The sequence below is a fragment of the Suricata suricatta genome, chromosome 14 (genome assembly GCF_006229205.1).
Source record: "Suricata suricatta isolate VVHF042 chromosome 14, meerkat_22Aug2017_6uvM2_HiC, whole genome shotgun sequence".
Taxonomy (NCBI): domain Eukaryota; kingdom Metazoa; phylum Chordata; class Mammalia; order Carnivora; family Herpestidae; genus Suricata; species Suricata suricatta.
Window position 1 is genome coordinate 64476680 of NC_043713.1, and position 23441 is coordinate 64500120.

Consider the following 23441-nt stretch of genomic DNA (forward strand, 5'->3'; position numbering starts at 1 on the left):
CACACTGAAAATGGACATAACATAAACCCACGTGTGCTTACACAGACACGTAGCCACTCACACAGCCACCTGCATGCCCCGTTACACACACACGTGCACACACACACACATGCAGAGCTGTCACTGACACACCCATGGCCAACCTCCCAGGTAGATGGTCACTCCTCTGGTGCACTCACAGGCGAGCTCCCCTTTGCTCTTTGTCAGGCCCCTGCGGTCCCCTCCCGCCCTCTCCCCCCACCCACCCACCACTGTCCTGCTCCCCCGCCCAGGTGGATGAGCAGCTATACCGGCTGCAGTTCGAGAGGGCGGACCTGCTAAAGCGCATCGATGAGGACCAGGACGACCTGAACGACCTCATGCAGAAGCACAAGGACCTCATTGCTCAGGTAACGATGGAAAGTGGAAGGAGGCTTGGTGGCCGTGGGCCGGGTAGGTGGGAGACGTTCCGAGGGGGCTGTGGCTGGGCCGCTCCTCTCTGGTCTGAGGACCTCGGAGGGATAAATGCCACAATGATAAGTGAGGATTGTGACATTTCATGGGTCCCGATAGAGAGAATGTCACCCTCGGATGGGCATGCATTACTGCATCTCCACCCAGAAGGTTTGATTTATTTATACATCTATCTACACATCTACCCACCCACATACTCTTCTTATCTACCCATTGAAATATTCATCTGTCCACCATTCATCTGCTCACTGGTCCACCCATCCACTTATCCTCATTTTTATCCACCCATCTACCCATCCACTCACCCACTTACCCCCTCATTGGTGCACCATCCACCCACCCATCTAGCCACTCACCTATCCATCCTTCCATCCGCCCACTTACCCATTTATCACCCAACCACCTATGCCCATTTCTATCCACCTGTGTACCCACCCATCTGTCCACCCACCCACCCAGCCACTCAGCTGTCCATCCCTCCCTCCCTCCCTCCACCCAGCTGCCCATGCATTCCCCGTCCACTCATCCACCTACTCATCTACCTCCCCGTACGTCTACTTGTATATCCGCTCGCTTATCTAATACTTACTCTGCCCCCCTCCCATGTTGAGCGAAAGCACATCCCATTCCTGCGTTCACACGGCTCCAAGTTTTGTGGGCTGGGCAGACCTTCTCACAGAATCATCCAGAACAGAGGCGATGTTTGCAAACTGAGCTGAGGGTCCAGAAAGGAAATGAACATGGTTCTGGAACTCTTGACGTAGGTTGGAGGTCAGGGCCCTGACCTGAGGAGGTGGCCCTCCTGAACAAGGTTGAAAGGGATTGTGGGGGGTGTGGAAATGTTCCAGGCAGAAGGAACAGCATATGCAAAGGGCTGGGACAGTACCTGAGAGCCTGGCAGGAGGCCGGCCGGGGGAGTGTGGCTCAAGATGAGCTTGGCGAGGCCCCGAGGGCAGGGCCAGATCAGCAGCTTGTGGGCCGAGAAGAGTTTGGATTTTATTTTATGTGTGATGGGAATACTGGCAAGTCTTTTTTAGGGGCAGGAGCAGGAGGGAGAGGATGAGTCAGGATGCTATGCCCGGATGCTCTTGTCTTATCCTGCACAGGGTCCAGGAGTCTAGAAAGGGTGCCTGGTGTGGAGCAGGACACCCAGTAAACAGCTGGTGAATGAGTGAAAACTGTGGCCGGCTTGTACTGGGGAGGTGGAGTGGACGTGGGCGAACAGATGGACCCAGGGGACCCAGGGGACAATCCGGAGGCACAGTGGCAGGCTGGGGCATGGCAGAGGCTTGGGGGTGGGGCTGACAGATGAGGGATGGGATCCCTGGCAGGTTTCTGATCTGCATAAGGGGGTGGGGATGGCTCCCTCCAGGAGTAATAAGCGTCTTCCCCACACGGTATCCTAGAGTGGATCCACGGTACAGCGCCTCCCAGACTTCAGGTGCATCCTACCAAGATGGGGTCTGTGGGGGTTTCTCCTAAACAAGGAATGATGATAACAAAAACAACCAGTTATGTCTGTCATTGCATTAGAACAGCCATCACAAAAATGGCCTGTGACATCTCTGCCTTTGTGAATCACGCCTGTTTGGGGTCAGAAGGGAAATTCTTCCTCTGATCACTTACAGTGTATCCTTATGCACATTACAGAGAATTTACATAAGGGGCTTGCCTTCCCCCTGGAATCCCTCTCTTGGGAGATAATCAGGCCTCACAGTTTGGTTCTACTTTAAAAAAATTTTTAATGTTTATTTATTATTGAGAGACAGAGAGAGAGAGAGAGCATGAGCAGGAGAGGGGCAGAGAGAGGAGACACAGAATCTGAAGCAGGCTCCAGGCTCTGAGCTGTTAGCACGGAGCCTGATGTGGGGCTCTAACTCACAAACCGCAAGATCATGACCTGAGCCAAAGTTGGACGCTTCACTGACTGAGCCCCTGGTTCTACTTTTTTTAAAGGACCCTTATAGTCTCCATTGCCTCCTTTAATGTCTGAACAAACCCTGTGTGAAGGTGCTAAGCCGAGATTATCAGCCCATTTTACAGATGGGGATACTGAGATGCAGAAAGGCCAGGAAGGCCAAGTCTAGAATCCCAGTCACCTGACACCCAGGAGTTCTCTTCCCTCAGTTTCTGGGCCAGCTCTCACGGGTGTGTAACAGCATCCCGGGCAGCCGAGCAAAGCCACGGGCTTATGTAATGGGAGCGATGTAGCGGACATGGAGACAACCAATGTCGGAAGAACGTGAGCAGAGCCCCTGTCACAGAGGTCCTGAGAGCCTTGGACATCTGCGGGTGGGGAGAAGGGGTTTCCGGCAGTGGTGACCCAGAAAAGTCTCAACGTGACTTTTTTTTTTGTCTCACCAGTCTGCTACTGACATTGGGCAGATCCAAGAACTACAGCAGCAGCTGGAGGAAGCCAAGAAGGAGAAGCACAAACTTCAAGAGCAAGTACGTGCTCAGAGCTGCCACAGTGTCAGGGACGAAAGGAAGGGTGCCCTCTGGGACCTCCCAGTTTTGGTCCTGGAAACTGTCACTCATTCATCCATTCATCCATTCACTCAACTTCAGTTGTACACCCAATGAGTTGAGAATGATCCCAGCAGACACACACACACACACACACACACACACACACACACACACACTGATTGCTCACGCCAGTTCAGCATGCAAAGACGCCCTGTGCAGTGAAACTCATCAGCCTTTTGGTGCAAGAGTTTCTCCCTCTGAGAAATGGTTCCAAGGAGAAAGCAATGGTCTGTGCCAGACCGGATAGCCGTCCTTTGTGAAATCTTCCTTTGAAGCCATGGTCCCTCCAAACACCCCTGAATTTCACTCCTTAGCTAGTGGGCTGCTATCATCCATGCAGTTCTCAAAGCCCTTCCAAGGACTGTCGCATGTGCCTGTTTAGAGTTTTTGCCAAAATGACAGAGCCCCAAGCAAATGTCCATGGGCATGAGTAATACCAAGTATGACAAGAATAATAGCAGCACTAGGCATCTGTTGGGTACTTATTATACACCAAGGGCTAATCAGTTTCAATCCTCAAGACAAAAGAGGAAGGAAGGAAGGGAGGAAGGGAGGGAGGGAGGGAGGGAGGAAGGAAAAAAAAGAGAAAGAAAGAAAGAAGAAGAAGAAAGAAAGGAAGGAAGGAAGAAACAGAAAGAGAAAGAAAGGGAGGAAGGGAGGAAAGAAGGAAGAGAGAAAGAGAGAGAGAAAGAAAAAAAAGACAAGAAGGGAAGGAGGAAGGGAGGGAGGAAGGAAGAAAGAAAAAGAAAAAGGAAAAGGAAAAGAAGAAAGAAAGGAAGGAAGGAAGGAAGGAAGGAAGGGCTCATGGAAGGGCCTGGCCTGCCCAGGAGCATCCGGCTGGAAAGTGGCAGAGCTGGCTTTGAACTCTGATAATATATGCTTGGCTCCCAAGCCCACTTTGGGTTGTGTCCTTGGGTGCTGAAGCTCAGGGCTCACACGGGGCCCTGCCCCCTTAGCAGAGCAAGGAGAGGAGGCGAGTGAAGTGCTGAGTCCTGTGTCGGATGTGGAACACACAGGAGCAGCACCTCCAGCATCTGGGACGCAGGGGCAGGGTCTGAGGGTCTGAGGGGCAGAGTCTGGCCTGAGGGAGTCGGCAGTTCGTGCTCGTGCCTTTAACACGTATCACCAGAGCCAAGAAGCAGGTCGTGGGAATGGGCCTGGGGCTGAGTCTGGCGTGTGGCTCGGTTCTGGGACCCAGGACCAGCAGGTGACTAACGGACCTCCTGGGTTTGTCCCCAGCTGCAGGTGGCTCAGATGCACATCGAGTACTTGGAACAGTCCACCGTGGATCGAGCCATTGTCAGCAGGCAGGAGGCGGTCATCTGTGACCTGGAGAACAAGACGGAATTCCAGAAAGTGCAGATCAAGAGATTCGAGGTATGTGTGTGTAAATAGTGCTCAGGCCTAGAGCAGTGGGGCCTCTGTGTCAGCTCTGTCCGTCCTCTGACCATTCTCCCATCCACTCATGCCTTTCTCTGGTTCCATATTTGTTACCCATCTCTCATCTGTGTTTCTTCCCCTGCTCCCTCCTTTTGGCCTGCCTTCAACCACATGGTCCCGCAGACAGCTACCCATCTAGCCTGCCCACCTCTGTGTGCCACATCCGTATGCCGTCATTCCATCTGTCACCCTCCTGTCTTTTCTTCCTTCCTTTCTCCATTCTTCTCTTCCTCTGTTCTTCCCATTTCTTCAGACCTTGACCCCTCTGTCTATCCAGTCCTGCCCACCTCCGTCTGCCCACTCATGCACATAGTACCCAACCCTCACTTGGAGCAGGAATTTATTTTGCACTTAGTGCATACCAGGCTCTGTTCTGGGCACATGAAAGACAGATGTGCAAAGCTGATTCTGCTTTCCATAAACATGGAGGTTTGGGTAAAATATGTATATAAATACCCATAATAGGGACAGAGAGCTGTGAGGTGTAGGGGGCAAAGGAGGTCCTTCTGAGCTGCGGCATCAGGGAGGACTCAAGGAGGAGGTGACATGGATGCTGGGCCTTGAGCAGGGCAGGTCAGACATGGATGGGCTGCGGTGAGGTTCAATGACTACATCACATGGAGCCTTGCAGGCCAGTGACATGGATGTCACCACTGTCAAAGCTGTTAGCCACTCCCCCCGGATGTTCGCTGCAGCCCCGTAGGGCAGGGAGGACAGGCCTCACCGAATGAACTACAAGGTCTCTGCAGAGAGGTCAAGTGACCTGTTCAAGATAAAGCCATTTGGGACCAGTGACGGGAGTAGACTGACCTGGGATCTTCACTCTCCCCCCGTCCGAGGCTGTGATTTCTCTGCAGTCCACTGGCTTCACCACTGGAGGGTGGCCCACCTGGAAGCTCGAGGCTGCGTCCCTCACTTGGAGCCATCCTCCCAGTCCCCTGTTGGGCACTTGTCTCTAAGAAGCTGTGTGCTACGACCAAGCAATAGCACTGCTAGGGATCTACCCAAGGGATACAGGAGTGCGGATGCATAGGGGCACATGTACCCCAATGTTCATAGCGGCACTTTCTACAATAGCCAAAACATGGAAAGAGCCTAAATGTCCATCACCTGATGAGTGGATCAAGAAGATGTGGTTTATCTATACGATGGAGTACTACATGGCAATGAGAGGGAATGAAATCTGGCCATTTGTGCAGCATGGATGGACATCAAAGTCAGGCGGAGAAGGACAGATACCATATGTTTGCACTCAAATGTCTGACAGGAGAAACCTAACAGGGGACCATGGGAAGGGGAAAGAGGGGAAAAAGAGTTGGGGCGAGGGCAGGAGGCAAATCATGAGAGACTCGTGAATACTGAGAACAAACTGAAGGCTGATGTGGGAGGGGGAAGGAGAAAGGGGGTGATGGGATTGGAGGGGAGCACTTGTGCGGATGAGCACTGGGTGTTATATGGAAACCTACTTGACAATATACTATAAAAATAAAGAAGAAGGTGGCTGCGTGCAATCTATGAAGAACAGAGAACGATCCTTCTTCGATCCTTCTTAGCCTTGACCCTCAGAGCTTCTCGGAACTGCTCAAGGGGCCCCTAGAGGCATAATTGTCTCTGCAGATCACCAGGGAACTTGGGTCTCCCCCATTTTAAGTCTATATAACGTGGAGCTATATCCCTTTGCTTGAATTGAGGAGAGTCAAGGGATGGCAGAAAAGAAAAGAAAATTACGTTAAAAAAACCCTTTATGTGGCATATTCTGTATCCAAATTCTCTTTCCCCTTCTGCTGTTGTGACTTGAATTTAGTAGAATTCCAGGCCTTAGGGACACCTTTGGAGAAAGACTCTTCTTCCTTTTAACCTCCCCTCCTTCCACCCCCCACGCTGCCCTTTGAAATTGTTACTAAACTCCATTTGAAAGGCGAAGGGCAATTGAATTGTAAAGCTTTTCTTCTAAAACATGATTCAGTCTCAGATCTGGAGAGGGGCTCAGAGTCCTGCGGAAGGGCCTGAAATATTCATGTGGGCTCTGTTTTAGGTCAACACTTGAGTATTTGCCCATCAGAATCGATTGGCTGCAGGCTGGTTGGCCAACTAATGAATTCTGCAGAACGGCCCTTGGGTTTGTTTTCTGTAGCACCGGTGACTCCCACAGCTCTCTCCCCTCTATTGTTTCATTGTGTCCTCTTGGCTTTTCCCCTTGGAAAAGGAAAAATGCCATAAAGCATTAGAGCTGAGGCTCAGCAGAGGTTAGCTGGTCAAAACCTCCTCACTGTTCAAATTGGAAACCAAGGTCCATACTGGGGAAGGGGTTTTGATTCCCAGAGAGTAGCGTTCTCCCCACTGCACATCTTCGTAAAATCATGGGAGCTGCTGCAAATATTAACGATTCCCAACCCTTATCTAGAATGTTCTGTGTGCCAGGCAGTGAACTAAACCTCTGCAGAACTTAATGTTTCCAAGTCCAACACGATCCCTGGGAAATAAATACTGTCATCATCTCTGTCTCTCAGAGAGGTTAAACAACCTACCCAAGGTCACACAGCCAGGAAGAGGTGGGGGGGGTTGAATTTAGGGCATATTCAAAGCCAGGGTGCTCAGCTGTATGCTAGGCTGCCTCTCTGAATAGCAATGGTCATTTGCTAGGTTTTTTTTTAATTAAGTTTATTTATTTTGAGAGAGAGCACAAGCAAGAGGGAGAAAGAGGATCCCATGACCTGAGTAGTCGAAAATCCATCCCTCAATTAGCTGAGCCACCCACGTGCCCTTCATTTGCTAAGTTTTTAAAATCAGCTCTCAAACCTCAGGATGATCGTCCTGATTACCTTACACAAGTTCAGGGAGACTCAGCAAAGGATTTCTCTCCCTGGAGGACCCTGCCTCGGGCCCCTGGCCTCTGACTTCATGGTGTGCGTTCCCCGGCCCGCCTCTAGGTCCTGGTGGTCCGGCTTCGGGACAGCCTGATTAAGATGGGCGAGGAGTTGACGCAGGCGGCCAAGTCCGAGTCCCAGCAGCGAGAGAGCAGCCAGTATTACCAGCGGCGCCTGGAGGAGCTAAAGGTGGACATGGAAGAGCTGGTGCAGCGGGAGGCGGAGGCCAGCCGCAGGTGCATGGAGCTGGTGAGTGCCGACGCTGGCTGGCACGGGAGGGAGGGTTTCAGGTGCGGGATGCCCAACCGCCTTCTGCGTGGGAGCCTCCGAGCCTCCGGGACAGGTCTCTGGGGCCTTTGGGAAGCAGGGAGACACCAGAAGTGGATGGGCAGAGGGTCGACGCTGCCATTGGCTGCAGACTCTGGGGACGGCCCAAAGTGAGCCAATGGCATTCTCTGCTGCCGGATGGGCAGCCCGGCATGTGCACATTTCAGATGCCGGCCTTTCTTTTCCTGCCTCACACATTCCACTCCAAAGGCAGGGCAGCTGGTGGAAAGGGGACGGAATCAACATTGATTAAATGCTTTTCTTGCATCAAGTCTTCACATCCTTATCATAAAATCCTCATAACAACCCTGAGAGGTCAGAGTTATTATCCCCATTTTACAAATGAGGAAACTGAGGCTTCAAAGGGGTGAGACAGCTAGTCTAAGGTCACACCTAGGAACTGTCAGAGCTGTTTCTGGGCTAATAGCAGCCACAACGAAGATAAAAGTACTTCCAGGTAGGTACTGTTCCTATCTCCACTTTCCAGCTGGGGAAACTGAGGCAAGGGGCCATCAGCATGCCAAACGGAGGCTCAGAGTGGTACATTCACTTGCTCAAGGCTATACACACAGTAGTAGGAATTTGAACGCAGGCCTGTTCAACTCTGTAGTCTGTTTTTATTGACTAAGCCGTGCTTTGCTCCCTGGTGTGATCCAAGCAACATTTAAAAATGTATTTCCTATCCTGACTGAAAAAAAAAAAGGAAGTAGGTAAAATAATAAAAACATAAAAAAATAAAATGTAGAGTTTGGCATCTTACTAAATTTCATAGGGAGAAAAAAGGGGGAAAATGATAAAAAAATTTGTTTCCTACCCAATGAGAAGGTTTCTCCCATCATGCCCTGTATTGTTCTGGGGCTGGTTCCCTGCAGGCACCACACAGTGTCTGAGAGAGCAGGTCTCTCTTTTTCTCCATGAGGTCCGATGTCCCTAAGACTCTAGGTTTCCACTTCTGTGACCCGGGAGACATCCCGCCTGCCACCATGGAGCCTTCACTGAGACAGCCCCCCCGCCCCCCGCCAAGGCTTGGCCAGAAGGTCCCTAAATTACAGTCTTTATCTCCTTCCCGCCCCATCCATTCTGGTTTTGTGACAGGTCTCACCAACGCATCCGCCTGCAGCAAGTATATTTCTCAGGCCACTGCCTGCCACGGCCAGTGTCACTCTCGTCAGCTTTGCCCTTGACAAGCCATCAGTCGGGCTGTTGTGTGGGGGGAGGTGAGGCTCTGAACTGACCCCGGGTTCCCGGACAAAGCCCAAGGCCCGAGACTGGCGGTGTCCCCACCTCCCATGACCAGGGAGAAAGAAAGGCTCTTTCCTCCAGCTGACAGAATGACTTCCTCATTCACCCTGCTTCTCATGCAGCTGAGTCCCCCTCCTTCCAGCTCTGGCCGAGAGCGAGAGAACCTCCCAGCCCGTCTCCTCTGATGTCTTCTTTAACCGGCCAGACGCCCGGGCGTGCCCGCCAGATCAAATAGAGGCTGTCTCCGCTTCTCTTTGCTCTCCTGCTCCGCTAGTCTCCTTTCCCTCCTTCCCTTCTCATTTTCCTTTCCCTATCCCCATTTCCAGGGACAGCTTAAGATTAAAAAAAAATTTTTTTTAACGCTTATTTATTTTTGAGAGAGACAGTGCAAGCAGGGAAGGGCCAGAGGGAGAGGGAGACACAGAATCGGAAGCAGGCTCCAGGCTCTGAGCTGACAGGCTGACAGCAGTGAGCCCGATGTGGGGCTCAAAACCACGAACTGTGAGATCATGACCTGAGTTGAAGTTGGATGCTTAATCGACTGAGCCACTCAGGCATCCTACCTTCAGATCTTTAAAGGCCCTAAAATATTGAAAAGATTATAGTGCATCCCCCTCCCAATATAGGAACCAAAATAAAACAACAACAAAAACTGTAAACACAATGCTTGTGTGTTTGCTGAAACGAGACCTGTATGGTTCTCTGCTTTTTGACTGCAAGATGCTACAGAAATTTACCAAGATTGAATTCTTCCCTCTGTTTCGGTGTGTCTGTAGTTGGATGATGTATTTTCTAGGGCTGCCTTAACAAAGTACCAAAAACTCAGCTTCAAACAACAGAAATTTATTCTCCTACCATCCCAAAGTCAAAAGTCTGAGATGAAGGTGTTGGCAGCACCACACTCCCACTGAAGGCTGTTGGGGAGAATCCTTCTCTATCCTTCCAAATTCTGGTGGCTCCGGGCATTCCTGGGCTTGTGGCCACGCCTCTCCAGTATTGGCCTTCTCCACGGATATGCGTCTCAAATACCTTTCTGCCTTGTTCTTAGAAGGACGCCTCTAAGTGGCTTTTATCAGGTGGATTTTGTCCTGAGATCCTTACCTTAATTATATAAATAAAGACACTTTTTCAAATAGGGTCACATTGACAGCTTCTGGGAGGCTTTTTGGGTTTCGGGGGCCACCCTCCAGTCACCACGAGAAAGGAGGGCATGCTCCTGCTTAGCCGGCGTCCTTACAGCTTGTTTCTTTAGTGACTCTGTGGATTAGCAAGGCTCACAGGGACACTGTCAGGCTGGCCTAGGCTTCCTAACAGTGGGTGTCCCGAACTCACTAACCTATTTGCCCTTAAATACTCCCCCTTGCCTTTGGCCCTGGAATATTCCCACTGGGAGAAGAGAGGATGTCATGTTTTCTTGTTATCATTTATCCCTGATTCATTCAACATCTGTCTATTTGGGACCAACAGTGGGCAGGGCGCAGGGTGGGCATCGGTGGGGAGCCGCCAGGAGCCCTAAAACCTTTGCTCACCAAACACATCTCAGTGAGGGGTGCCCTGCTGCTAAGCACCCCAGCCCCCACCCCCCGCCCTATCCGTGTGGTGTCCTGGGACTTCCCCAGGCTTCTTGGCTGTGATCTCACCTCTCCCAGGTTCATGTGTGTGCCGCCCCCTGCCTTCCTCCATGCCCCCCCCCCCCGTAAGACAAGGGGACAGCTGCTCCGTGCCGTGTGTTGTCTAACAAACTTCCCCCAAAGCCAGCAAGGCAGTCAGGGTTTTGGTTCTTTCCTTCACGCAGAAGGTATCCTTGGTTTTTCCCACAGGCCATGCCTGGTGCTCTGGATTGGGGATCCAGCAGGAAATAAGACACACTTTTGCCCTCATGGGGCTCACCCTCAATAGAGAGATGCAAAGGCCATTGTTCACGTATTTTATGTATTTCTCTGTGATGGGTGCTCAGGACTTTTACAAGTGAAGCAAGGTGTCTGTGCACGGGGGTTTGGGGCCATGGCCACTGTCACAGCCAGACATTTCTTTGAGGAAAGCATTGCCCCTTTCACTTTCCATGTTTTAAGTTCAAATCTCCCTGGGAGAGATAGAATGCATTTTCTTTTTTTTAACTTAAAAAAAATTTTTAATGCTTATGTTTATTTTTGAGAGACAGAGACAGTGTGAGCAGGTGAGGGGCAGAGAGAGAGAGGGAGACACAGAATCTGAAGCAGGCTCATCTCTGATCAGTCAGCACAGAGTCTGATGCTCAGCTCGTCACTCACGAACCGTGAGATCATGACCTGAGCCAAAGTCAAACACAACTGACTGAGCCACTCAGGCACTCCTAGAATGAATGTTCTACGTCCCCAGACCAAGTGTGCATACATTCATTCATTCACTGGACATTCTGTGCTAAGGCCCTTGGCAGACATAGTTTTCTCTCACGTTCATGTGAGAGAAGCCCAGCAGGTGGAGAAGGTGGAGGGGCTTTGCCCAGGGCGGCAGCATTGGGAGTGACAGAGGGAGGACTGGAATCCCCGTGCTTCCAGCTTTAAAGCTGTCACAGTGACACGACCCTGCCCTTTCAGCCCAAGCTTGCTGAAAAATCCTGCTCTGCTGGGGAGCACCCCCCGAAAGATCCCGCCTTCTGGCCCCAGTGAGAAGTGGGAAGGATGCTGATGGATCTCCCTTTCATGTTCCCTCCCGCCTGTCCTAGCCTGTGCCATTTGTCACTGTTGGTGTTGGTTTAAAGGGCCGTGAGTTGTTTCGCGTGAATGATTTACGTCCCTCGCTGGTGCACCGGCACGTCCAGATCAGGATCCATTACCCCGCCGATGGAACTTCTCTTCCCGGAAAAAAGAAAAATGAGGTTTTGCCATTAATTTTAGTAAATGTACTATTCCTGGCGACTCCAGGAGCCATTATGGAGGAAAAGAATATTCTGCCTCTAAATCATTCAAGTCCCTTTGTCATGGGAGCGATGAGACAGCTCATCCGTGGATTTATGTCCTGTTGGTTTTCAATAGTTGCAGAGCCCAGGGGACACCACCGCAGCCCCTGGACAGGGTAGCCAAGGGAGGTCAAGGGCAGCTGGAAGGCCCGTGGGGACAGGGAGCCCCACTCTCTGCCTGCCTTCCAGCTCATGGTCTGTTTGAGAAGCTGCACCTGGTGACCTGGTGGGTTTACCCTCTGACACGTTGGCCTGACTCCCAGCCCTGAACTTTTCCCTGAGCCAACTGTCTTTTCCTAAAGCTCCCCAAGTCTTGAAAAACAGAGATTGGACTTCTGCTTACTTTTCCCAGTGACTCACACTAGAGCTCCCAGTGGCCTGTCTCCTTTTCTCTGACTCACACAGATTCATGGCCAGGCCCACTGTTTTACTTCATTTGGGTATTTACAAAGGCATCCATCCCCTCCAGTCCTGTCCTTGCTTCCTCTGTCTTTATTTAAGCCCCATTCCCTCTGGTCTGGGAAACTGTCTCCCCACTCTCCCTCCACCCTCGCTCATCCCTGCAGAAGATCTTTCCAGAAGAGACATGTCTTACTGGGTTGCTCTTCTTGATAAGGAAGCTTCCACAGTTCTCCACTGTCCTCAGAACCAAATCCCAGCTCTTCCCAGAGCCTCTGAGATCTAGCCTCTGTAGATCTTTCTGACTTTGGTCATCTGCCTCTTATCACCTTGAATGTTCTACTCCAGTGTGAAAGGACCCAGCGCCATGTTGTTTCTTGACTGACCATCTTCATTCCCGTGCATCCCTCTGCCCACCTACTCAACCTTCAAACTCGGGTCAGGTCCCACCTACAAGAAGTCCTTACTGTTATCCCCACCCCTTACTAGGTGAAGCACCTCCTGTGTCTTCCAGCATCTCCCTGTGCTCACCCCAGCACGCAAGCATGAATAGCCCAGGGACTGTGCCTTTGGAGATCTCAAGAATTGACTGTTTGTTTGTGGTGTTTTGTCCCCCAAGATGATGATTTGGGAACTGAATGGAGACAACTGTCCAGACATTGTGTAGACCTGTATTACACTGGTCCTCTACATCATTAATGCCCTTGAGCAGTCCCCATAGATTGTTTGACCTGCACATCTTTCCAAAATCTGTAAAATAAACACGATTGCATTCATGTAAAAAAAAAAAAAAGAGGAAGATATGCAGATGCCCCTACATGATTCTAATACAAGACGGGATGTGTGTGGGCAGAGAAGGAAGTGGTTTGGTACAACTGGGAGATGCGGGGAAGGGTGCAGGGAGGATGCATCACGTGGGTGTCTTGAATGATGATGCAGGATGGGCTGGCAGCTTTGGAGGAAAAGTTGTCCAACTCTGTTCAGTGTGGTCTCTTCACATTTGCCTTCAGCAAGTGTCTAGTGAATGTTGGCTGTGTGTCAGGCAATGTCCAGGTTTCCAAGGGCAGAGACACACCACAGATAGGAACGTAAGCATCCACTTTTCACCTTTCCTTCCTTTCTACAAAATCCCTTCCTCCCACCCTGAATCTGCTTTCCTCTGCTGCTGCCCTCACTCTTCTTCAGCTCTACCCATGTAGGTGCAGACACATTACCTCTCTCTCTCTCTCTCTCTCTCATTCCCTCAAATAATTGCTTTAACTCATGTGGGGAGAACATGTGTATAAGCTTCTTAGAGCTGCTGTAATGAATTACCAAAACCTTATTGTCTTAAGACAGGGAAGATTTATGATCTCACCGTTCCGGAGGCCAGGGCCTGAAATCAAGGTATCAGCAGGTCACAGTCCCTCTGAAAGCATTAGGGGAGAATCTTTTCTTCTTTTGCAATTTCCGGTGTCTCCAGGTTTTCTTGTGTGTGGTAACATGACATTAACCTCTGCCTCTGTGTTCACATGACCTTCTTCTCTTCTTTCCCTCCATGTCCTCTCCTCTTATTACAAGAACACTAGTCATTGGGGGGCACCTGGGTATCTTGGTCCATTTAGCAGCTAACACTTGATTTCAGCTCAGGTCATGATCTCCACATCAGGCTCTGTGTGCTGACGTCGCAGAACCTGCTTGAGATTCGCTCTCTTTCCCTCTCTTTCTGCTCCACCCCCACTCACATTTTCCCTCCCCCCCTTTCTCTCTCAAAATAATTAAGAACACTAGTCATTGGATTTAGGACCCACCCTAATGACCTCATATTCACTAATTACATCTGCAAAAATGTTTTTCCAAAGATGTTTTCCATTTTGAGGTTCCCAGTGTATATGAGTTTTGGGGAGACACTCTTTAGCTCACTGCAAGGTGGGAAAGAGCACGAGACTTGGAGTCAGAGAGCTTGGGCAGCTAAGTGAACATTACAGGACCCCAGTTTCCCCATCTGTGAAACAGGGAGGGGAGATATGATGCACCCAATCTCATTTGGAGGCAGTGAGGCTCAAATGAGATGATTTATGTAAAAGTGTCCAATGATAGCACATGCTAGGGTCTTAACAGATGTCACACTGTTTTCTTTCTCTTTTCTTCTCCTCCTCTTCTGATTCTGATTCTCTTTCTACCTAAACTTTATCACAAATGTGCTGACTTTACCTCCCATCTCATGCCCATGAAGGTTGATGGTCGCTATGTTGATGGGAGCTGGTGATTGTTTACCACTCACTGCGTGCCGGGCACAGAGCTAAGCACTTACACACGTTCTCTCATTTACTCTTCTTTTGAGCAAAACATCTCCATTTTACCAATAAAGGATCTAGAGCCAAGAGCCAAAGCACCTTCTCCCAGGTCTGACCAACTCAAGCCCATTTTCCTACCCAATAAGTTTTAGACACATAGTATTTATTCATTTGTATATATTTGTTTAAAAAAAAAACCCTGAGATGTAAAAAGTAATATTGGTTTTGATTCTGTAATCTAGGCTTTATTGACTCTCGGGGTTAGATAATTGTTGGCGGCATTGTCCTGAGCCTTGGAGGATATTTAGCTGCCTCACCAGCCTCTACCCACTGGAGGCCAGTAGCATCCCCTCCCCCCCAGCTTGTCACAATCATAAATATCTGCAGACATTACCAGATGTGCACTGGGGAACAAAAGCACCCCCAACTGAAATCACTGCCCTCACATCACTTTTACAATAACTCTGAAGGCAATTCTCATGAACTCCCCACTGTACGGATGATCAAACAGGCTTAGTGGGGCAGCGTGATGGGCCCAATGTCACAGACAAACTGGGGGAGGGGGCACATCAGGAAGAGAGGAGTTCAAGGGCAGGGAGAGGAAGCAACTTAACTCTCTACCCTCGGAGGAAAAAAGACAGGAGTGATTCCAGGAAAACCCAATCCCAACGTTTCCTGGCTTGAGTGGCAACTCCATTTCAGAACCCAATTCTGAGTGGAATGAAAGATCTTGCTGCAGACTGTGTACTTTTAATAATGTTTAAATAAAACATGGGAGCATGGGTGTGATCTCCTCACCGAGCCTGGCTTGTCAGCCGCCCGGGCAAAATCATAAATAGTTAATAGACAACCACTTACGGCTCTACTTTTGTTAAATCCAGCATCAATTATATATGGCCCATGAATTATTTATTTTCCACCTTTGGGGTGGTGGAAGGGGAAGAACGGAGGCCTAGGACAGATGATGGGTTAGCCATGGGGGTCTTGTCTCCCTTCTAAAAATTTTTTTATGCTTTTTGTTTATTTTTGAGAGACAGAGAGAGACAGCGGGAGCAGGGGAGAGTCATAGAGAGAGGGAGACATGGAATCTGAAGCAGGCTCCAGACTCTGAGCTAGCTGTCAGCACAGAGCCTGATGCGGGGCTCGAACCCACGAACTGTGAGATCATGACCTGAGCCGAAGCCGGAGGCTTAACTGACTGAGCCACTCAGGTGCCCCTTGTCTCCCTTCTAAACTGGGGGGGTTTCCCTACACCCTGAAAGGAGAGAGGTTCCCTCTGATGTGGGTGGCAGGCTGGAGTGAATGTGGATCTGGGAAGGCGCTGGTGGAAGAAAGGCTTGGAGTCGTCATGTGTTTGTAAGTGTGTAACAATCAGCTCTCCAGAGCAGGTGAATCCTGGTAGTGCTTTCAAACCTCCTTCCAGGGCAAGTTCAGCTAACAACACGACATCACTGAACGTGGAACTGGGAGGCCACCCTACACGTAAGCTAGAGATAAAACCCTCCAAAAGCCTTGGCTAACACTAAAATGTTGCTGAAATTATTAGGAAGCAATGCATTTTGAGAATGTGTTACCTTTGTTTTGAAAATGATTTCTTTGATTGCAAGTTTACACCCATTGAATTTTAATGGTAGCTGTGTTTGATAACTGGCCCGCAAAGTTCTTGAAAACTTAGCAATAAGCTCCTGCAAGCTGGTGGGAGCAGTTTCCAGTGGCCTGGAGTCTCCTTGGGGAGGAGTTGCCAGCATTAGGAGGCTTTGTAGGTTTGGGGTTCTAAGCTCTTAAATCAAATCTCTTCCTTCACTGACAATTTTTTTTAAAGTGCATGTATTTCTTTTGAAACAGAGAGAGAGAGAGAGAGAGCAGGGAGGGACAGAGAGAGAGGAAGACAGAGAATCCCAAGCAGACTCCACACTGTCAGTGCAGAGCCCGATACGGGGCTTGATCCCATGAACCGTGAGATCATGACCTGAGCTGAAATTAAGAATCAGATGCTTAACCAACTTAACCAACCGCATTCACTATTTTTTTTAAAAGCACAATTACTTCTCCATCAGAACTCTATCACGTAATGAACTTCTTTGGCCTCGTGTGTCATACGGGTATGATCCTGCCTACTCAGAAAGACTAGAGCAAGCAGTTCACTCCATGTGTTAACTCTGCCTGAGTGTCCACCCCTCCGTCTCTCTGTTGTCCACTCCCTCCTGTCTTCTGAGAACCTGGCCAGCATCTGGTAAGGGCCTTTGTTTTCACATTCATACTTGTGTTTTCCTGTTTGGCATTCTTGACCACCCAAAGACCCATGTTTCCAACCTGTAGTTGAGAACGCAGCCCCCTCCCACCGCTTTGCCCAGAGGCATTCACCAAACCCAGAGTTAAGAGTTTCATTTAAGGGAAAAAAAACCCAACTCTGTGTTTTCCTTCTGCAAATGGCTGTGAACTTCAGAGCATAAAGATGAATTATTCTGGCTGGAAACTGAAGTATTTAAAAAGGCATTCCATATGGAGGGCATTTGGGGCCATGAGCAGGGTGTAAATAATACCTTTTATGGCTTTCCTGATGGAGAGAGAGCTCTCCTAATTACAGCCCCGTTATCTCAGTGTGATCCAAAATGGCCTGACACGTTTATAAGCTCACTGATCATACTGCTTCAGTCCCACCTGTACTGGCCTCCTGCATTCCCAGTGAGCTGGCAGGGGGAAATGTGGGTATTTATATCACTACCCCCTTTCAGGCACCACTTAGTTTGCTCTACCAAAGAAACTTGGTTGTAAAAGGGACAGGGGACCCCATGCCACCAGCCCCAGATTTGTTTCTGGGACGGAATTCTTCCAAGCTGTCTTTGTCCCAAATGCTGAATGTGTTTGTCTTGATTCCAGAGTTGGTAGCGTCTGATGAAATGGGTTTCTTCGTGGCTGCCTCTGAGATGCGCTATCTTGATAATAAAATCTATTAAGGAGAGCCGACCTAGGAATAATTGGGTCTATTATTCCCTGACTTGTGGCTTTGTTTCTGCATCGAGAACAGGCTCTCCTGTAATTAATCAGAATTTAAAGTTGCTAATACCAATTACAAATAATTCATGGAGTCTTGAGACAGTGAGCAGAGGAGTAGATCCTAATCTTGTCCCCCGAGACTTCACCAATTGAACTTTTGTCACTTCAGACTTGCTGGAAATTAGAGGAACTTAACTCTACAAAGTTAATTATTTTTAAAAGGAAGGGGGGGAGCAGGTATTGATTGAATGTTGCAGGTGTACATTAAATTATTCAAATAGACCCAATTCAAATTGTTTAGATGCGATTATGCTTCACTTAATTGCATGTCAGAGAGGCTCAGGAAGGTTAATCTTCACGATCGAAAGCACCATCATTGGCACGATTAGACATCTGCAGAAGATAGTGGTCCCAGGGAAATCGGGGGGAGGGGGCAGATCGGGCTCGATGTTCTGAATTCATTCCCGAACTGTGATTTAGTTGGAAGGGTAATTCATTTCTTTCTGGCCCCCTTTTTTATTTTGGCGGAGTTTAAACAACGAGAAATCAGGAGACCACAGATCAAGAGAAGTGGGAAAGGAGATGGTTTTTCCTGGGAGAACTGGCCGGGTTGGAATTGCCAGTGTAACGGAACAGGAGAGGGTGAGCTAACTGGTCTAATTACGGCACTTTGGGTTGTAAAGGGCAGACAAAATTCAAACTGGCTTAAGCAAAAGGGAATGCGTTGGTTCCTCTAATGGAAAAGTCTTAGTGACCTCTGGTTTCAGGCCCAGTGGGATGCAGGGACACAAAAGATCCTGACAGGCTGAATGCCCTGTGTTGGGGCCAGAGCTAACTGTGTACATCTTTTCCTAACTGGGTGTGTCAGGTTGGTAGATTGACATTAGCCACTGAAGGAGAATTTATACCGTGGAAATTGGCAAATGCTCCAAACCTGGGCTCCCACCAACCCCACTGAGTCAGCTTTCAACTGTTTACCAGGACACCACGGGCTGACCCTTCTCTCCATCCCCATTCTCAGGTACACTTTTCCTTCTCAAGGGGCAATAGTCAGGCTGAAAAGGATCAGCAGATCAACCTCAGTGCTCAAACGGTCCCTTGTACCCAACAGCTCGGACAGAAGAGCAGAAACGGAATCTCACTGATTCTGATTGGCATGGTTTGGATTTCGATTAGCCTCATTTGAATTTCACGCCCATCCCTAAAGCAAGTACCAGTGCCAGAAAGGTACAGTCTCTGGTTGGGTAGTTCTGGGAGATGTGCCCAGCCCCGCATCCAGGGGAGGAGTCAGCCCTCTCCTAACCACATGGATGGAGGGTAGGGGGAAAAGTCCTCCCCAAACAAAAGCAGAAGGGCGGGGAGTGAATTCCAGAGAGGAGACGCCATCAGAGGTCCGCTGCAGAGGACGTGTCTGTGTGCCTTGGCCCTCGCTGGCTTTCCTCTGCTCTGCCCCAGGCTCCTGTCATGTTTTCTCTTCTCTCCTTATTCTCTTGCCTCTCACTTGACTTCGCTCCTCCTTCTGTTTTACTTCTTTTCTATTACTCCTGGAGCTGGGAGGCCTTGTAAGTAGGACAGATCAAAGAAAGAAGGGGGCAGCCTGATTCTCCTTTCTGTCTCCGAAGGGCAGGGTTCCTATAATGGGAGGGGCCTGCCTGGAGGCCAGGGGGCCTGGGTTCGAGGACCACTTCTGCCTCATACTGGCCATGGGAGCCGGGGCATGCCTGTCCCTGAGTGGGACTCATTTTCTCCCTCTCTGTAAAATGGATCAGATCGCCTCAAGGCCCTTGCTGCTAAGACAGTGTGTGAGGCTAGAATTAGGCGATCGTGGAGCTACAGGCTTTGGGTATGTCTCAGACAGCCCCCAGCTCATGGTGGCAGCATCCTCCTGGAAGGAGCCCATTTCGACACCCCAAGACCTCTGCACAGAGCCACAGAATCTCTAACCTGAAGCTAGGCAGGCTCCTCTGTCCCATCTGAGGCCTTCTCCATCCTCAGAACGGTGGAGAGCCCACCTCTGGTGAAGCAGGTGCAGTGCTGATGAAATCACTACCTTTGCGGGTGACAAGATCCCTGTAGACACATACCTGCCTTTCCCCACTGCATTCCAAGTGGACTCTATGCCTGCCCCAGGTTCCAGATGTGGATTCCAGATGTGTCGCCTTCTCCCTGGGGAGATGAGAGGCACCCTCTTGCTTCTCTCACCTGGGAGAGAGCAAGGAGTTAGCGAGGAGTTATCCAGAGAGGGTCCTGTTGTGGTTTGTTAAGCAGCCATCCCCCACTTTTAAATCCATAGCTAATGCACCTTTATGGTAAATCAAGGCAGCAACCTCCAACAGGCTTCACCCATTCTTCCCCGATCCCTGAGGCAACACCACAAAACACAGCTTGAGATCCCATCATCTAGACCAGAGGTCAGCACACTGTGGTCTTCGGGCCAAATCTGGCCTGTCCTCTGTGTTGTTTGTTTGTTTGTTTTTGTAAATAAAGTTTTATTAGAACACAGCCACAACTATTTATGTATATTCTCTGGCTGCTTTCCAATGACAATGGCAGAGAGGACTGTGACAGAGACTACTTAGTCCATGATATCTAAAATATGTATTATCTGGCCCTTTACAGGGGAAAAAAAGTGTTTACCTTTGCCCTAGAACATTGCTGGGCGCACACAAGGCAAGAAATGAATGGGATGCTGAGTGAGGAAAGAGCGTGACAGCAGGACAGGAGAGGGAGAGAAGGAGCCCTCGGTGCCAATCTTAGTTCCCTCACTTCCCTCCTTGTGACTTTGGCCAAAACACTCACCTTCTCTGCGTCTCTGTCATCTTATAAAATGGGCATAATCACTGCAGTCCCCTCACAACAGTGTGGAGAAGATTTGATGAGAAGGTGTTTAAATATTTTTTGTTTTCATTTTATTTTTAAGAGACAGAGCACAGGCGGGGGGTGGGGGCAGAGAGAGAGGGAACACAGAATCAGAAGCAGGCTCCTGGCCCTGAGCTGTCGGCACAGAGCCTGATGTGGGACTCGAACTCACAGACAGTGAGATCATGACCTGAGTTGAAGTCAGACACTTAATGACTGAGCCACCCAGGCGCCCCAATGAGAATGTGTTTAAATGCCTGTCATGGTAGGTGGTGCAAAGCAAACTTAACTATCATCATGAACATTGTCTTAGTCTGTTTGGGCTACTATGATAAAATATTACAGACCAGGTGGTGTTCAGCCAACAGAAATTTAGTACTGGAGGCTGGGAAGTTCAAGATCAAGCCATCAGCATGGTTGTGTTTTAGTAACGGCCCTCCTCCTAGCCGATAGCTTGCACCTTCTTGTGTCCTCAAGTGGTGGAAGGTCACTGGGGAGCTCTCCAGAGTCTCTTTTATAAAGAAACTAATTCCATTCATGAGGGCTCCACCCTCATGACTTAATCACCTCCTGAAGCCCCACCTACTAATACCTCCTCCTTGGGTTGTTAGGATTTCTTCATAAGCATTTGGGCTGGAAGGACACAAATATTCAGACCATCCCTGTAACCAGCATCACCATCATTTTCATCATCGTCTCCACTGTCATTATCACTACCACCATCACCTCATCATCATTACCACTACTACCATGCCCCCATCGTCATTAACATCACCACTGCCAGCATCATACCGTCACCATCACAATCCTCATCACCTCCACCACCACCATCATCATCACGTTCACCATCATTGATGTCATCACCACCACCACCACGACCGCCACCACCATAATCATCATCATCACCGCCATCATGATCACTACCATGACCACCACCACCCCCCCATCATCACCACCATCATGACGACCACCAGGACCACTACCACCACCACCACCATCATCATCACTATCATCATCATCACAAGAGTCAGACCCAGAGCAGAGAAGCCCCCTTCAAGAGCAGGCAAACTCTGAGTTTCAGAGCAGAGATAGAAGCAGTGGCTGGATCATTTACAGGACGACAGTTCTGGGAATCTTGTCCCCCATGTGCTGTCCACCCTTGTAACGGGTAGGTTCATGGATGCCTCCCTATTTATGCTCAGTGTCCTGGGCACCGGCTTCATTGGAATTCTGCCCTTTCCCCAGCCTTGGCTTGGCTGCATTCCAGGTAAATGACGTGGAGCCCATCCTGCCACTAGTCACCTCTGCCACCCGCTTAGATAATTAGAATCAACACATCCATTTCCCTAATGGCAGTCTCATCTTCCTCCCTGAAAAGTTTTCAAATAGAAAAAGAAAGGCAAAAACAAGCTACATCTGTCCTTGTTTGGGCAATTTGCAGCTCTCTGCAGCTGACATCCACCCAGAGCTAGTTTTGCTGAATGCTTTTGGTGGGAGATGACGTGGTCGGTGCTGTGATTAAGTTTGGCAGTGATTTGGAGACAAAGCGTCCTGCTGGAGAGAGGCTTTTAAACAAACACCCAAGGGGAATCCTTTAGGATCCAGCCTTTGTGAGCTCATTGCTGGTGGGTGGGAAGAACAAAACGAAGACTTAATGTCACTTCTCAGCAAACAAAGGGAAAGGAACTCAGGAAATAAGATGCCTTTCACTTCTTCCCAAGAGCCTGGCAAAACCTTCCCAAGTTGTGCCCAGGTAGCAATTGGAAGCTTTTCACCAGGGATCTGCAAATATTTTCTGTAAAGGGTCAGAGAGTAAATATTTTAGACTTTGCAGCCTATACAATTTATCACAAACTCTGCACATTGTTGCATGAATGCAGCCATAAACAATACACAAATGAATGGGCGTGTGTGTTCCAATAAAACTTTATATACAAAAACAGAAAAACCACTGGCTGTGCCTTGCTGGCTCCTGTTCTAAGCTCTGTTAGAAGGAAAAACAGAATAGGAGACAGACTGCAGAGCTAGATTTAAATCCTGGTTCTAGCCTTTCCAGACTGTGTGTCCAGGGCAAGTCACCTGTCTTCTCTGAGTCTCAGTTTTCTCATCTTTAAAATGTGTTATAACCTAGTCAGGTGATTAAAAAAGTGTTCGGCACATTTTAAGGATCAATAAATTATACATCTCCCTAGTACCCACTTCCTCACCCTTGAAGGAGTAAAGAAGGCTGCCTTGCGGGGGTTTCCCTTGGCCCCGGCTGTGGTGATGGGTTTGGCGACATGCATCTTTGTGTAGCTCATTTGTGAGTGTAACAGCTCTTGAGTTTCCCAAGGAGGGTCCCACTGTCATCTATTTCTGCCGGTTCCCACTGGCGCCAGCATGCCTTCCCTGGCTCAGCCTACCCTGTGTTCAGCATAGAGCACAGCCTCTGCTGGAAAACCCCGAGAGCACAAATCAACAGTCTGTGTACTCACTTCTATTGTGAGAGTGAGCAGTACATTGTGGGTAAATGTCAGGCCATCGTGAAACACTGAGAGTCAAGGACACTGCATTTCGAGTCTCATAATTATGTTTGCATTTTAACTGGTATGAATTTCAGAAGGGATCTTTGGGAGAATTCTGACTTCTGTGTGATGATGCTAAGAGTTAAGACATACATAACTAACCAGAGGAGGGGAAAAGATTCTTTTTCATAGAAAAAGTATAAAAAGAACCTTGATTTGTGATCTGTGGTTTGTTTGTTTCCATTATGGATTTTAGCTGGAGGTTGATTTTAAGTTGGATTGTACATAGTTCATATTTACTTACTTTTTTACTGCTATTATTAAATAACAGCTTGCCATTTATGCCAGGCTTCAGCATGTTTTATGCCTTATATTATTTATTTCTCCCAAGTACCCTGTGACCTACTACCTGCTTTTCAAAGTGTGATTCACAGATGAGCAAACATGGCTATAGAAATACAGAATCCCAGGTCCCATTCCACACCTTTGAGTCAAGATGTGCATTTCTTAAAATTTTTAATATTTGTTTTTTTATTTTTGAGAGAGAGAGAGAGTGCATTTGGAATGAAAATATCCTAGAGAACTATGTATGGTATCTAAGACTTTAGAA

At 49.0% G+C, this 23441-nt stretch overlaps 1 protein-coding gene across 1 annotated transcript in view; it reads left to right on the forward strand.

The window, feature by feature from the left end:
* MYO18B (myosin XVIIIB) overlaps positions 1-23441 on the forward strand; it is a 258552-nt gene that overhangs the window by 178711 nt on the left and 56400 nt on the right. Inside the window, exons 36-39 of the mRNA XM_029922290.1 lie at positions 273-389; positions 2818-2901; positions 4222-4359; positions 7353-7538. Coding sequence (XP_029778150.1) covers positions 273-389; positions 2818-2901; positions 4222-4359; positions 7353-7538 — 525 coding nt within the window. The remainder of the gene's footprint in view (positions 1-272; positions 390-2817; positions 2902-4221; positions 4360-7352; positions 7539-23441) is intronic.